This window comes from Vipera ursinii (genome assembly GCF_947247035.1).
Source record: "Vipera ursinii genome assembly, chromosome: 3".
Lineage (NCBI taxonomy): Eukaryota > Metazoa > Chordata > Lepidosauria > Squamata > Viperidae > Vipera > Vipera ursinii.
This window is the reverse complement of record NC_139516.1, coordinates 200414498-200427528: the sequence shown is the minus strand read 5'-3', so window position 1 is coordinate 200427528 and position 13031 is coordinate 200414498. Positions and strand designations below refer to the sequence as shown.

At 44.7% G+C, this 13031-nt stretch overlaps 1 protein-coding gene across 1 annotated transcript in view; it reads left to right on the top strand.

The window, feature by feature from the left end:
• Positions 1 to 11582: 11582 nt before the first annotated feature.
• MTSS1 (MTSS I-BAR domain containing 1) overlaps positions 11583 to 13031 on the top strand; it is a 155585-nt gene continuing 154136 nt past the window's right edge. The window contains 1 exon segment of the mRNA XM_083357612.1: positions 11583 to 12218. Within this exon segment, the coding sequence (XP_083213738.1) occupies positions 12147 to 12218 (72 nt within the window). The 5' untranslated portion in view covers positions 11583 to 12146.

The window sequence follows — 13031 nt, the reverse complement described above, 5'->3', positions numbered from 1 at the left end:
GTTACAACGGCACTGGAAAAAGTGACTTAAGACCGGTTTTCACACTTAATGTCGTTGCAGCATCCTCATGGCCACATGATCAAAATTCAGGTGCTTGGCAACCGACATGTGTTTAGGATGGTTGCAGCATAACAGAGTCATGTGATCACCATTTGTAACTTTCCCAGCCAGCTTCTGACAAGCAAGGTCTATGGGGAAGTCAGATTCACTTAATGGCTGCATGATTCACTTAACAACTGCAGGGATTCATTTAACAATTGTGGCAAAAAAAGGTCATAAAATCTGGGAAAACTCACTTAGGTAGTCTTTTTATTTATTTATTAAATTTGCTTAACAAACTACCGACTGTCTTGCTTAGCAGCAGAAATTTCGGGTTGCGTTGTAGTTGTAAGTCAAGGAGTACCTGTAAATGGGAGCAAAGTGAAAGAGAAATAGGATTCTGTCCTGAAAACCACATCAAAATCAGGTTTAAAGCCAACCCAGAAAGATGCAAAACACTCCTTAAGAAGTCTCCTAAATTACGCAACGGTTGTTATATAACGGAAGGGTGTGATATGAGAGAAATTTGTTCTTGGGCAGAGATGAATTCAGAAAAGGGTGTGGATTTCAACAAACCATCAGTGTGTTTAGCTGTTTGTCATGGAACCCTTCCTATTCCTATTCACCTGCATGTTTGCTTCCCTTACCCACAGTCATTCTATCTTTGCATGGGGCTTCCAAGACCACAGTTGGGTGGTGATCGAAGTCATAATCCTGTGTCTACTTTCCCCAACATGGCATCTCGCAAAAGTATTGAATCTGGTCAACCATGTGAGTTGCCATTTGAAACCTGCTGGGTGAGAAGTTTCGGGAGGGGCCGTCCTAACATGTCCAGATGGAGTCATTCCTGGGAAAAACCAGTGTATCGAAGTAGCATAGAAATCTCAGTTGGAAATCCAGTTCAATTATAGGTCGAGAACGCACAGTGGGATGCAGAATAAACAGCTGCATGCTACTAATGGTCTTACAGTAGTGGAAAATGTTATCAGTGCAGCCCAGGGTGCACATATATAAGTTAGACAGGGAAGCTCACATTTATTTAGCGAGTTGTTGCTTCTGATTAGCCATATCAGAGCGAGATCAGCCTTCTCGTTTATTCATTGCCTAATGTCGCTCAAGTCCAGGTGTGGGAATTAGGAAGCTATCAGTGCCATCTAAGAGCCTACAGCAAAGAACAGGTAAAGTATACACATAAACATAATGTTGGAGTTTTATCTTTGCACGGCATTTCTTCACTGCTGCCAAGTGGATCGTGCAAACTCAGAGCACATAGCTCACTAACAGTGACACCCATTAATGGACAAAGGCTAAAAACTCCTAAGACAGTGTTTTTCAACCTTGTAACCTCAAAGTTACACTGGACCTTCCCAGAACTGTCCAGATCCAGTTCTGAAGTTCTGACAGCCACGCCCCACGGTAACATGACTGTATTTTGGACACTCAGTAACCAACTCACATATACAGCCATCTGCAGCATCTCTTCATCATGTAACCACGTTTTATGACGTTTTGCCAAAAACTAGCATAGCAGCCCCTAACCAACAATTGGTTCATTTAACAACTGCAGTATTCATTTAACAACCATGGCATTCATTTTCAGACAATCTCATTTGCTTAACAATAGCTGCAAAAATGTTAGTAAAACTGGATTGGCCGTGCTGGTGATGGCTTTGTGACCATCCAGACTTAAGACCGTAGTGGGCAGATGCTCTATTACAGTCATAAGTCAGGGACTAGAGGTAATCCTCAATTTACAACCATTTGTTTATTGACTGTTCAGAGTTACAATGGTACTAACAATAGTGACTTATGACCGGTTTTCACACTTACAACCATTGCAGGTCACGTGATCAGAATTTGGGCTCTTGGCAACTGGCAAGTATTTATGATAGTTTCACTGTCCCCAGATCATGTGATCGCCATTTGTAATCTTCCCAACAGCTTTTGACAAGCAAGTCAATGGAGGAAGCCAGATTGACTTAACAACCACATGAATGATTCACTTAATAACTGCAGTGATTTGCTTAAAAACAGTGGCAGAAAAGGTCCTAAAATGGAGCAAACCTCACTTAGCAACTGCCTTGCTTAGCAAGGGAAATTTTGGGCTCAGTTGTGGTCAAAGTTTGAGGACTACCTGTGCCTGCATATTAAAACATTAATATTAAAATAATATTTGTACATATTGTTAATAATATATTAAAGCCCAGAGATGCAAGTGGTGCCATCAATGCTGAGCTTTCGAAGGTCCCTTAAGGCTTGATTACGCGAGGAGGTCTGGAGATTCCAGGGAATGGGTGAACTTGTGCAGTGGCTCCATTATAATTAACATTTCTCCATCTATTATTGTCTTTCCTTGCTTAGTTCTGCTTTTACAGTTTGATGTTTTTTTTAAAAAAATCATAATTATATAATGGTTTTAGGTAACGATTCAATATATATTTTGTTTTATTGGATTTTTATATTCTGCCCAGAACCAGTATGGGTGGCCCTATAAATTTCATGAATAAATAAAGCATCCAGAATTTAAAATGAAAGGGTTGTAAACCTATTTCAAAAGGGAAGAAAGAAACCTATGCTACATGGAGGTTACTGAGGATTATTAGCCTGATGTCATACACGTTTAGTCAAGAGGAAGTTCAGTTAATATCACTGGGATTTTTGCCCAGGTAAATACACCATGCAGGAGGTGATTTTCCAGTAGGAAAATGTACTGTACTGGGCTAATTAATTGCCATGAATTATTTCTTTCAGCTACTCCTCAGTTTCCTTTCGCATCATCAGGCAATTTTTTCTTAATGGGATTTTTCCCCCCCAGGAGTATAAATTCTGGATCAGGAAATCTGCTTATGGAAACATTTCTTCAGGTGGAAGGCATAACGATGGGAGGCAAACATAGAACTTGAACTGTGTTCAAGTAGCCTTAGTAAAGGACAGGTAGGCCTCAACGTACGACACTTCATGTAGTGACTGTTCAAAGTTACGGCACTGAAAAAGTGACCTATTATGACCGCTTATCATACTTACCATTGCAGCATCCCCAGGGTCACATGATCAAAATTCAGAAGCTTGGCAACTGACTCATAGTTATGATGGTTGCATTGTCCCAGGGTCATGTGATCCCCTTTTGGGACCTTCTGATAAGCAAAGTCTATGGAGAAGCCAGATTCACTTAACAACTGTATTACTAACTTAAGAACTGCAAAGATTCACTTAACACCTCTGTCGCTTAGCAATAGAAATTTGGGGTTCAATTGTGGTCATAAGTTGAGGATTACTTGTAGTCTTTAATAATATGCTTTTTAAAAAAAATCTCTGATTTATTCCACATACAATTGGGACATATACCAGCAATGGGATTAATAGAATTTCAATCCTTTGTTACTTTAAAATGAAAAAAAAAAGATGTAAAGTCCTATGGAAAGTCTTCATTTTATGACTATTCAAAGAATACCATAAGATCAAGAGTTTCCAGAGGACCCTGTATTTTTATTCAAAGAAAAATTGCTGGAAACCTAGTGTCATCTCTTAATTAATTAATATTTCTAGCTCACTTTTTCCATGCAAGTTTAAAGCACCATACCTGGATTCTCCTCTCATTTGATCTTAAGAAACTGTGTGATGTAAGTTAAGTAGTGACTGTTTGAATCAACCATGGAACGATAAAACAGCCAATTGCATTTCAGCCCGGTATACTATGTGAAAACAAATCTGATTAATTTGTAGATCAGTATGGTGTATAAATCCAGAAGATAAAATTTATCGAATAAATGATGGGCTACAGAGATATTATGTTGCATTACAGCTAGCATTAGCTATGCTGAAGCCATGGTTTGCTCTATCAAACCCATTTTTTTGGTTTGCAGAAGTAACCAGGCTAAACTGGAATTTGTTTAATTTGCTTTGTTATGTAAATGCAAATGTAAATGCAAATTCAGCCAATGAAGCTGAAACTTAAGATAAAACCAGTTCTTAGAGCCATGTTTCTCAACCATGGCCACGTTAAGATGGGCGGACTTCAACTTTAATTTCAATTCTTCAATTATAATACACACATATATTTCTTGATCAAATAAGGAACAAGGCTTTCTCTCACTTGTTTACCTTTTGGTTTGGATTTGTCTGTCTGGTTTTACCACTCCTGCTTAGCAGATGGCTGAGAAAAAAGAATTGACGGGAAAGAGATACATGCAGAAGCCATTCTGTCTTTATTTCAAACAAAATCTGGACATATTTCTACATGCAGGGTGTAACAGACAATTTATCATTTAAATTACATGTAATACTTAAAATGCTCGCTATTTTATTCTAAACACTTCCTTATTTCTGTGATCCATGACCTTTGAACATTCATAAGTAACATCCCAGTAACATTTTATTTGAAATGAAAATTAAAAGATAAGATTGGCCCATGGGGCCTGACTTTTGATATATCCTGTTTCTGTGTGGAGAACATAGGATTTTTTTTCCCATACAGATAGTCCTCAACTTACAACTAATTGTTTAACGACTGCTGGTATTTGAAGTTACATTGACACTGGAAAAAACTGACATATGACTGGTCCTCGCACTTATGACTGTTGCAGCATATCCACAGTGTTGAAGGAAAAGTCTTCATCAGGATCCAGTCCAAGCCGGGAACAAACAACATGGCGATTGCTTTAGAAAGAAGGTTGCAGTTTATTGAAGAGGAGAGCCAGACAGAAAGATGGTTCTGGAAGAAAAAAAGAGAGAGCACATGTAGGGAGTGGGGTTTTATACCCTCTGGGGCTCTTGAGGTTGTTTCCTGTTCCTGTTTGAGGCTTTGTATTTCCTGTGTCATGTACTTTGATCTGACTCTGTGTGTGCCCCTTTGGCATCTGTGGGTCAATCCTATTATGTCCTGTCTTAAGAGTTTGGGTGGGGTATGTAGATTTTAGGTGACTTTGTCTTCCTAAGCTTCTAGCTGAAGGGCACCAACCTTCCTGAATGGATTATTACATCTGCATTTCTACAGAACTGGTTTCTGCTTGGGGGAGGGAGACTTAGGGCTATTAAGAAAAACTGGGCATGCTTTTCTGCCTCTTTAAGAACCTTTGAGGAAATATCATATTCTGCCCTTTTAATATTTCCTTCTCTGGGGGGCGGGGCTGGCTTCCCACAACAGTCATGTGATCAAAAATTGGGCAGTTGGAAACCTGTATGTATTTATGATGGTTGCATCGTCCCAGGTTCACGTGACTGCCATTTGTGATCTTCCTAGCTGGTTTCTGATGAGCAATGGGAGAAGCCAGAATCTCTTAATGATCATGTGATTTGTTTAACAACCACAGCAAAAAGGTTGTAAAATTGGACGTAGCTCAATTAACAAACGCAACACTTAGTGACAGAAGTTCCAGTCCCAATTGTCATTAAGTCAAGGACTACCTGTAGTGTAGTCTCTCACCCAAACACTAACTGAGCGTAATCCTGCATAGCTTTCCCAAGATCGGATAGTTTCTGAGGTGTCCTCCTGTAACAGATAATTCCAAGCAACACAAAGATAACTGAGGTGGAAAGAAGTGGTCCCATTCATATGAGGAGATACGGGCTTTTGTCATTTCTTTGGCCTCAAGTTTTGCATATACAGGGACTCACTTCCTGGACATAAGCTGTTTCAGCTCCTCCTCTCAGGATGCTGCTAAAGGGCATTGCATGCCAAAACAACTAGACACTTTTCTGTCATGCTATTACTCTGCTGAACAGAGCAGGGTGAGGGGTGACATGATAGCAGTGTTCCAATATCTCAGGGGCTGCCCCAAAGAAGAGGGAGTCAAGCTATTCTCCGAAGCGCCTGATGGCAGGACAAGAAGCAACGGATGGAAACTAATCAAGGAGAGAAGCAACCTAGAACTAAGGAGAAACTTCCTGTCAGTGAGAACAATTAACCAGTGGAACAACCTGCCTCCAGAGGTGGTGAATGCTCCAACACTGGAGGTTTTTAAGAAGAGACTGGACAGCCATTTGCCTGAAATGGTATAGGGTTTCCTGCCTGAGCAGGGGGTTGGACTAGATGACCTCCAAGGTCCCTTCCAACTTCTTCTTCTTCTTCTTCTTCTTCTTCTTCTTCTTCTTCTTCTTCTTCTTCTTCTTCTTCTTCTTCTTCTTCTTCTTCTTCTTCTTATTATTATTATTATTATTATTTATTATTATTCCTAATTCTCACAGTACTGTCTTATGTCTTAGGACAGGCATGTCAAACTCGTGACATCAAGTGACGTCCCGCGACGTATCGTGACTTTTTCCCCATTGCCGGCAATGGGGTGGGCGCGGTTTCAATTTGATGCATCCAGCCCACGGGCCGGCAGTTTGACATGCCTGCCTTAGGATATTTACCCATCTAGTAGAGCTGCATTACTATTATTGTTCTCATATTTTCTACTACCTTCTCCTATTGGTATCTTTTATTACTTTGCTCTTTGTACGTACACTGAGAGCTTCTGCACCAGATACAAATTTCTTGTATGTCTAATTACACTTGGCCAATAAAGTTCTATTCTGTTCTGTTCTGTTCTGTTCTACCCTACCCTACTCTACCCTACTGTTAAATCCTATCTGACATTCTCCCGAAGTCCTGAAATATAATTCCTACCAACTCCAATCAAGCACCACCTTTTGGAGCTATATAACGAAGCATCTTTAGATAACAAATGATTCAGGAATGGCGCTCTAAAAGAGCATAAGTAGACTACTGTGATGGATTTTACATGGGGCTGCCCTTGAGGAGCACTCGAAAGCTTTAGCTGATGCAGAATGCAGCTGCAGGGATTGCAAATGGTGTTGGTTATTTGGCATATGTAACACCACTGCTTCAGGGGCTGTCTTGGTTGCCAGTGTGTTTCTGGGCAGATTTCAAGGCACTGGTTGCCCCCTTTAAAGCTCTTCATGGCTTGGGACCTCTTTAGCATGTACATGTGATTTGTAAATAGTATTTTCTGGCTTCATATTGTGAGGATTGTGGCTAACAGTTACACAACTGCACATGTGGACCCCACAGCAGGTGGTTCAGGTCTGGATGGGGAGAAACAGGCTTCGTCTCAATCCCGCCAAGACTGAGTAGCTGTGCATATCGGCATCTCGGGTTAACCAACTTATTCCACCTCTAACGATGGGGGGTGAGGTGTTACCCCCCGTTGATAGGGCTCGCAACCTGGGCGTCCTCCTGGACTCACGGCTCAATTTTGAAGATCACATAGGAGCCGTGACCAGGGGGGCTTTTGCACAGGTTCGCCTGGTGCGCCAGTTGCGTCCCTATCTGGACCGAGACGCCCTACGCACAATTACTCATGCGCTTGTTACCTCCCTTTTAGACTACTGTAATGCTCTCTACATGGGGCTGCCCTTGAAGACCACTCGGAGGCTTCAACTGGTGCAGAATGCGGCCACGCGAGTTGTAATGGGGGTCTCCCGATACTCCCATGTAACACCTCTACTCCGCGAGCTGCATTGGCTTCCGGTTGCCCTCCGGGTGAAATTCAAGGTGCTGGTTATTACCTATAAAGCCCTACATGGCCTGGGTCCGGGCTATTTGAGGGAACACCTGCTGCCGGCATCAAACGCCCTTCGCCCAGTGCGCTCCCACAGGGAGGGTCTGCTCAGGGTGCCGCCGGTGAGAGATTGCCGGCGGGTGACACCCAGGGATAGGGCCTTCTCAGTGGGAGCGCCTGCCCTCTGGAACCAGCTGCCGGTGGAGCTGAGGACTGCCCCCGACCTCCGATCTTTCCGCCGGGGCCTGAAGACCTGGCTCTTTGAGCTCTCAGGCCCAGGCTGAGGAGAAATTTTTAATTGGGGTTTTAAGTATACAGGGTTAATTTAATATTTTTTAATTTGGTTTTTTAACTTTTGTATGGTGGATTTTTTAATTCCCTGTAAACCGCCCTGAGTCCTCAGGGAATAGGGCGGTATATAAATGTAACTAAATAAATAAATAAATAAATAAATACATATATTTTTGACAGTTGTCTATTACAATTGGTTGATTCTCACAAGTTCATTTTTTCTTAACGTGTTGCAGCGACCCAGCCCTTGCTGCTTGCAAACTGTTGTTCACAGGCATGTTATAAGCATAGAATAGAATAAGAATAGAATGGAATGGAATGGAATGGAATGGAATTCTTCATTGGCCAAGGAATTTATCTCTATTGCATAAGCTCTCTGTACATACAAACAGCAAAGTGATAGGTCATATACATATCATATATCAGGGCTTTTCAACATTTTCACCCATTGTACCACTTTTAGGATATGGCAACATCCGAGTACCACCAGTTGCCTAGCAAGGTGTCAAAAACTTGATGACCCAAAAAAAAGGGAAAAAAGTGATGAAGTACAGGTAGTCCTCAACTTACAACAGTTTGCTTAGTGACTGTTCGAAGTTACAATGGCACTGAAAAAAGTGCCCGTCCAAGCCACAGCCGAGCAAGAAAACTGCCTGCTCGCCCGCCGGCGCTCTTCCTCCTGTCCGAGGTTTTCATTATTGTGAGCATTTCTGTTGAGATTGGCAGTGGGGGTGGGGTGGGGGGGTGTTTGGTTTTTATTCCCCCCCTCCCCATCTGCTGGGTGGTTGCAGCAGGTTTTGGTCACTTCCCATGACCCTGGGACACTGTGACTGTCATAAATATGAATCAGTTGCCAAGCATCTGAATGTAAATCACAAGGCCCTGGAGATGCTGCAACATTCCAGCTGATCAGCGTTTCTTCTGGGCTCAGCAGAAGCACCAGGATCAGCACTGAGCTCCAGCTGGAGCCTGGCGCTGATCCTGGCGTTTCCACTGAGCCCTGACAGCCCTGCAGCTCCAGCCGTCTCTTGCTCAGGCTTGTGCAGTGCTGCCACCGGTTCAGCTCATTCCCCTCCCCCACTACCACTTTTCTAGGATGGTTGCGTATCACCTGCCAGGTGCCAATGTACCACAGGTGGAACCCGTACCACTGGTTGAAAAGTCCATAGTTACACACATTAAACATAATATACAAGTGATAAATCATAGATCCAAATAGGAGAAGATAGTAAGAATATGAGAATATGAGAAATATGAGAATAATAATATTAATACAGCCCTACTACATGGATATATATCTTTAGGGAGATATTTTGGGAGAATATACAGGTAGACCTCGACTTAAGACCACAATGAAGCCTGAAACTTCTGTTATTAAATGTGAAATTTGTTAAGTGAGTTTTGGCCCATGTTATGACCTTTCTTGCCACGGTTGTTAAGTGAATCACTGCAGTTTATAAATTAATAACCCGGTGGCTAAGTGAATCTGGCTTCCCCATTGACTTTGCTTATTAGGAGGTTGCAAAAGGTGATCACATGACTTTGGGACACAGCAACGGTTATAAATATCTGAATTTTGATCACATGATCCAAGGGATGCTGAAAAAGTCATAACTGTGAAAAACGGTCGTAAGCCACATTTCTCAGTGCCATTGTAAGCTTGCTCGGTCACTAAACAAACGGCAGTAAGTTGAGGACTATCTGTATTGGGAGAAGCCAATACTCCAGAAGATAGGCTTAAGATAAAGAAGGATCTGGACAGACTCGAACACTGGGCACTATCTAACAAAATGAAATTCAATGGTGAAAAAAGTAAGGCTCTACATTTAGGCAGGAAAAATCAAATGCATAGGTATAGTATAGGTGGTACCTTGCTCAATAGTAGTAACTGTGAGAGGGATCTCGGAGTCTTAGTAGACAATCACTTCAATATGAGCCAGCAGTGTGCTGCAGCTGCCAAAAAAGCCAACACAGTGCTAGGCTGCATTAACAGAGGGATAGAATCAAGATCAAGTGAAGTACTAATACCACTTTACAATGCTTTGGTTTAGGCCACACTTGGAATACTGCATCCAGTTTTGGTCACCACGATGTAAAAAAGATGTCGAGACTCTAGAAAGGGTACAGAGAAGAGCAACCAAGATGATTAGGGGGCTGGAGGCTAAAACATATAGGGAACGGTTGCTGGAATTGGGTATGTGTAGTTTAATGAAGAGAAGGGTGAGGGGTGACATGATAGCAGTGTTCCAATATCTCAGGGGCTGCCCCAAAGAAGAGGGAGTCAAGCTATTCTCCAAAGCACCTGAAAGCAGGACAAGAAGCAACGGATGGAAACTAGTCAAGGAGAGAAGCAACCTAGAACTAAGGAGAAACTTCCTGACAGTGAGAACAATTAACCAGTGGAACAACCTGCCTCCAGAGGTGGTGAATGCTCCAACACTGGAGGTTTTTAAGAAGAGACTGGACAGCCATTTGCCTGAAATGGTATAGGGTTTCCTGCCTGAGCAGGGGGTTGGACTAGATGACCTCCAAGGTCCCTTCCAACTTTTTTATTATTATTATTATTATTATTATTATTATTATTATTATTATTATTATTATTATTATTATTATTATGTCCGCCAAGTGTGGCTTAGTCAGCAAACCAGGGTGAGGTTCTGGTGTGAATACAAAGAAGCCTTGGTCACCGCAGAAGGAACGGAGGGAGCTCCAACCTACACCTTCAAGCCAAGAGCCAAAACCTCTTAAAGCAGGGGTCTTCAAAACTTGGCCCTTTTATGACTTGTGGACTTCAACTCCCAGAATTCCTCAGCCAGCATACGCTGGCTGAGGAATTCTGGGAGTTGAAGTCCACAAGTCATAAAAGGGCCAAGTTTGAAGACCCCTGTCTTAAAGCATCAAAGGAACAACTCCGGTGGAGCTAGCAAAGAGCCAACGACTTCAGCCCGCCTCTCCCAGCCTTTTCGCACCAATCAGAAGCCGCGGCCCGGACATTGGCGTCCGTGACGTATCTTCCCGGGGAATCTGTGAAGCCGGCGGAGCTGCTCCAGATCGCGCTTGCGTGCGGTCGGTCGCGCCTCGGTGGAAGAGGGGAGACGGGCTGGCGGGGAGTTGTGGAGGGGGGGGCGTGAGGCAGGAGGAGGAGGAGGAGGAAGGGAGGGAGGGAAGGAAGGAAGGAAGGAAGGGTTGCTAGTTGTGGAATCAGCACGCCGGAGGGCTTTGCTGCGGGGGTGGGTTCCTTTTGCATTTCGATTCCCTCCCTTTTGGAGGGAGGGATGGACATTTTATGATCCGGGGAAGAAGAAGAAAAAAAATAAAAAAAAAAATCTGGTGTCTGTGAATAAAAGCGCCGGCGATCCTCTTTTTCTTGCCGCCCGCTCGCCTTGATGCATTCAGCGCCGTTGCTTTTTTTTTTAAATAGCGCTTTTGGATTGCATTTTTTTAATAAAAAATCTTAGCTTTTTTTTAAAACAAAAAACACAGAAAAAACTGGAACGTGCATTCTTAGAGCAAGGCGCAGACTTGGTAGCTCTCTCTCTCTCTCTCTCTCTCTCTCTCTCTCTCTCTCTCCGCCCCGCGGCCTCCTCTCCACCCCCCCCAAAAAAATCCCCGGGTATTTTTTTTTTGGTGGTTGTTGTTGTTGGCAAAATCGGATCCTCAGCTGCTAAACGAATAGCGGCTTGCGAGGGAGGGGGGCTGCTGTGGGCGGCAGAAGAGCGGCTGGTGCATCCGAGGCGTTGTTCGCTCGCTCGCCTCCTTTCTGTTGAACCTCCTCCTCCTCCTCCTCCTCCTCCCGGGTCTAGATCGGAGTTGCTGGTTTGCGCGGGCATGAGCCAGGATGGCCGTTCGTGGGGTTGGTCTCTGCCCTCGCGTGGAGGGCTTGCAAGCGCCTTAATTCCGCCTCCCCACCCCCATCCGTGGGATTTTCCTCGGGGTTGCTAGGAGCTGCGCTTAAAACTCGGAATCGCCCGGCTGCAAGCCAAGAGAGGGGAGTTGGCGCGGGCGAGAAAGCCGAGCCAAGCCAAGCCTGCCTTGCCTGCCCGAATTGCGAGCTTCCCTTCTTCGCCTTTTTTTGCGTCGGGCATCGGGAGCGAGCCAAACCTCGGGATTTTCCCTCCTCCCGCCTTTAGACGGCTGCCTTTTTAGTCTGCCTCCCCGCCTGGTCGGGATCCCCAAAGGCCGAGAGGCTCCGATTGGGGGGAAAGGGCTGGGCTGGGCTGGGCTGGGCTGGGGTGGGGGTGGGAACGCGTAGAAGAGAAGATCGCCCCCAGTCGTTGGCTTTGGGGGGGTCCTCGGAAGCTGGGGGGCAGAAAGATGGAGGCGGTGATCGAGAAGGAATGCAGCGCCCTTGGGGGGCTCTTCCAGACCACCATCAGTGATATGAAGGTAAGGGGGCCGGCGGGGCGGGGGGGGCACCGGATAAGGGGGGACGCGGTGTGTGTGTGTGTGTGTGTGTGAAAGAATAGCCCCTCGAACCCCGCCGCCTTTTGCAAACCTGCGCAGGAGAACGGCTCTCCTTCGTCCCACCTGACTCGAGGAAGTGGCTGGCTGGCTGGGTGGGTCGCTAAGCAGGCAGCGAAGCGCCAAATGGCTCGTTCCCAGCGCACGGAGGGAGCCCTGCCTTGCCCCGACCAGGGCCTTGGTTGGGCTCCAGGGGTGCCTCCCGGTGGCACCCCGTTTCCCTGCTGCTGGCCCAGGATTTCCCTGGTCTGCTGGAGTGCTGAATAAATGGCCTTTTCGAGCCGAAAGGGCGCAGCCAAAAGCCTCTGGCATCCCGAGAAAGAAAGCGTTTCGAGTCTGTGTATTGGTTATTTATTTATTTTTTAAGAGTTACACCTCCTCTCCGTCGCTCTGCTTTAATCTGGATCGAAGGGAAGGTTCGGCAACGTCGGGTGTGAACATCGTATTTACGCATTGTTCAAATGCTCGCGCTGCCCTTCCCGATGTCACGATAAAAGACGTGAGATACTGCAAAGGCATACGTTAGAAATGGATGTATTTTAACATGGCCCGAGTTTTCCGACGGTTTGACAATGGAACTTCCATAGTCGGTGGCAAGATACCTTTGGAGAATCAACTGTTGGGAGACTTAATGGAGCCAGGGCCGTTGGTTTTATGACTCCCTTTTCCACGCTTTGGGAATACCGTAAAAAGAATTAGGATGGGGTTTGCTGTGATAAATCATGCCAGTGCCCAGAT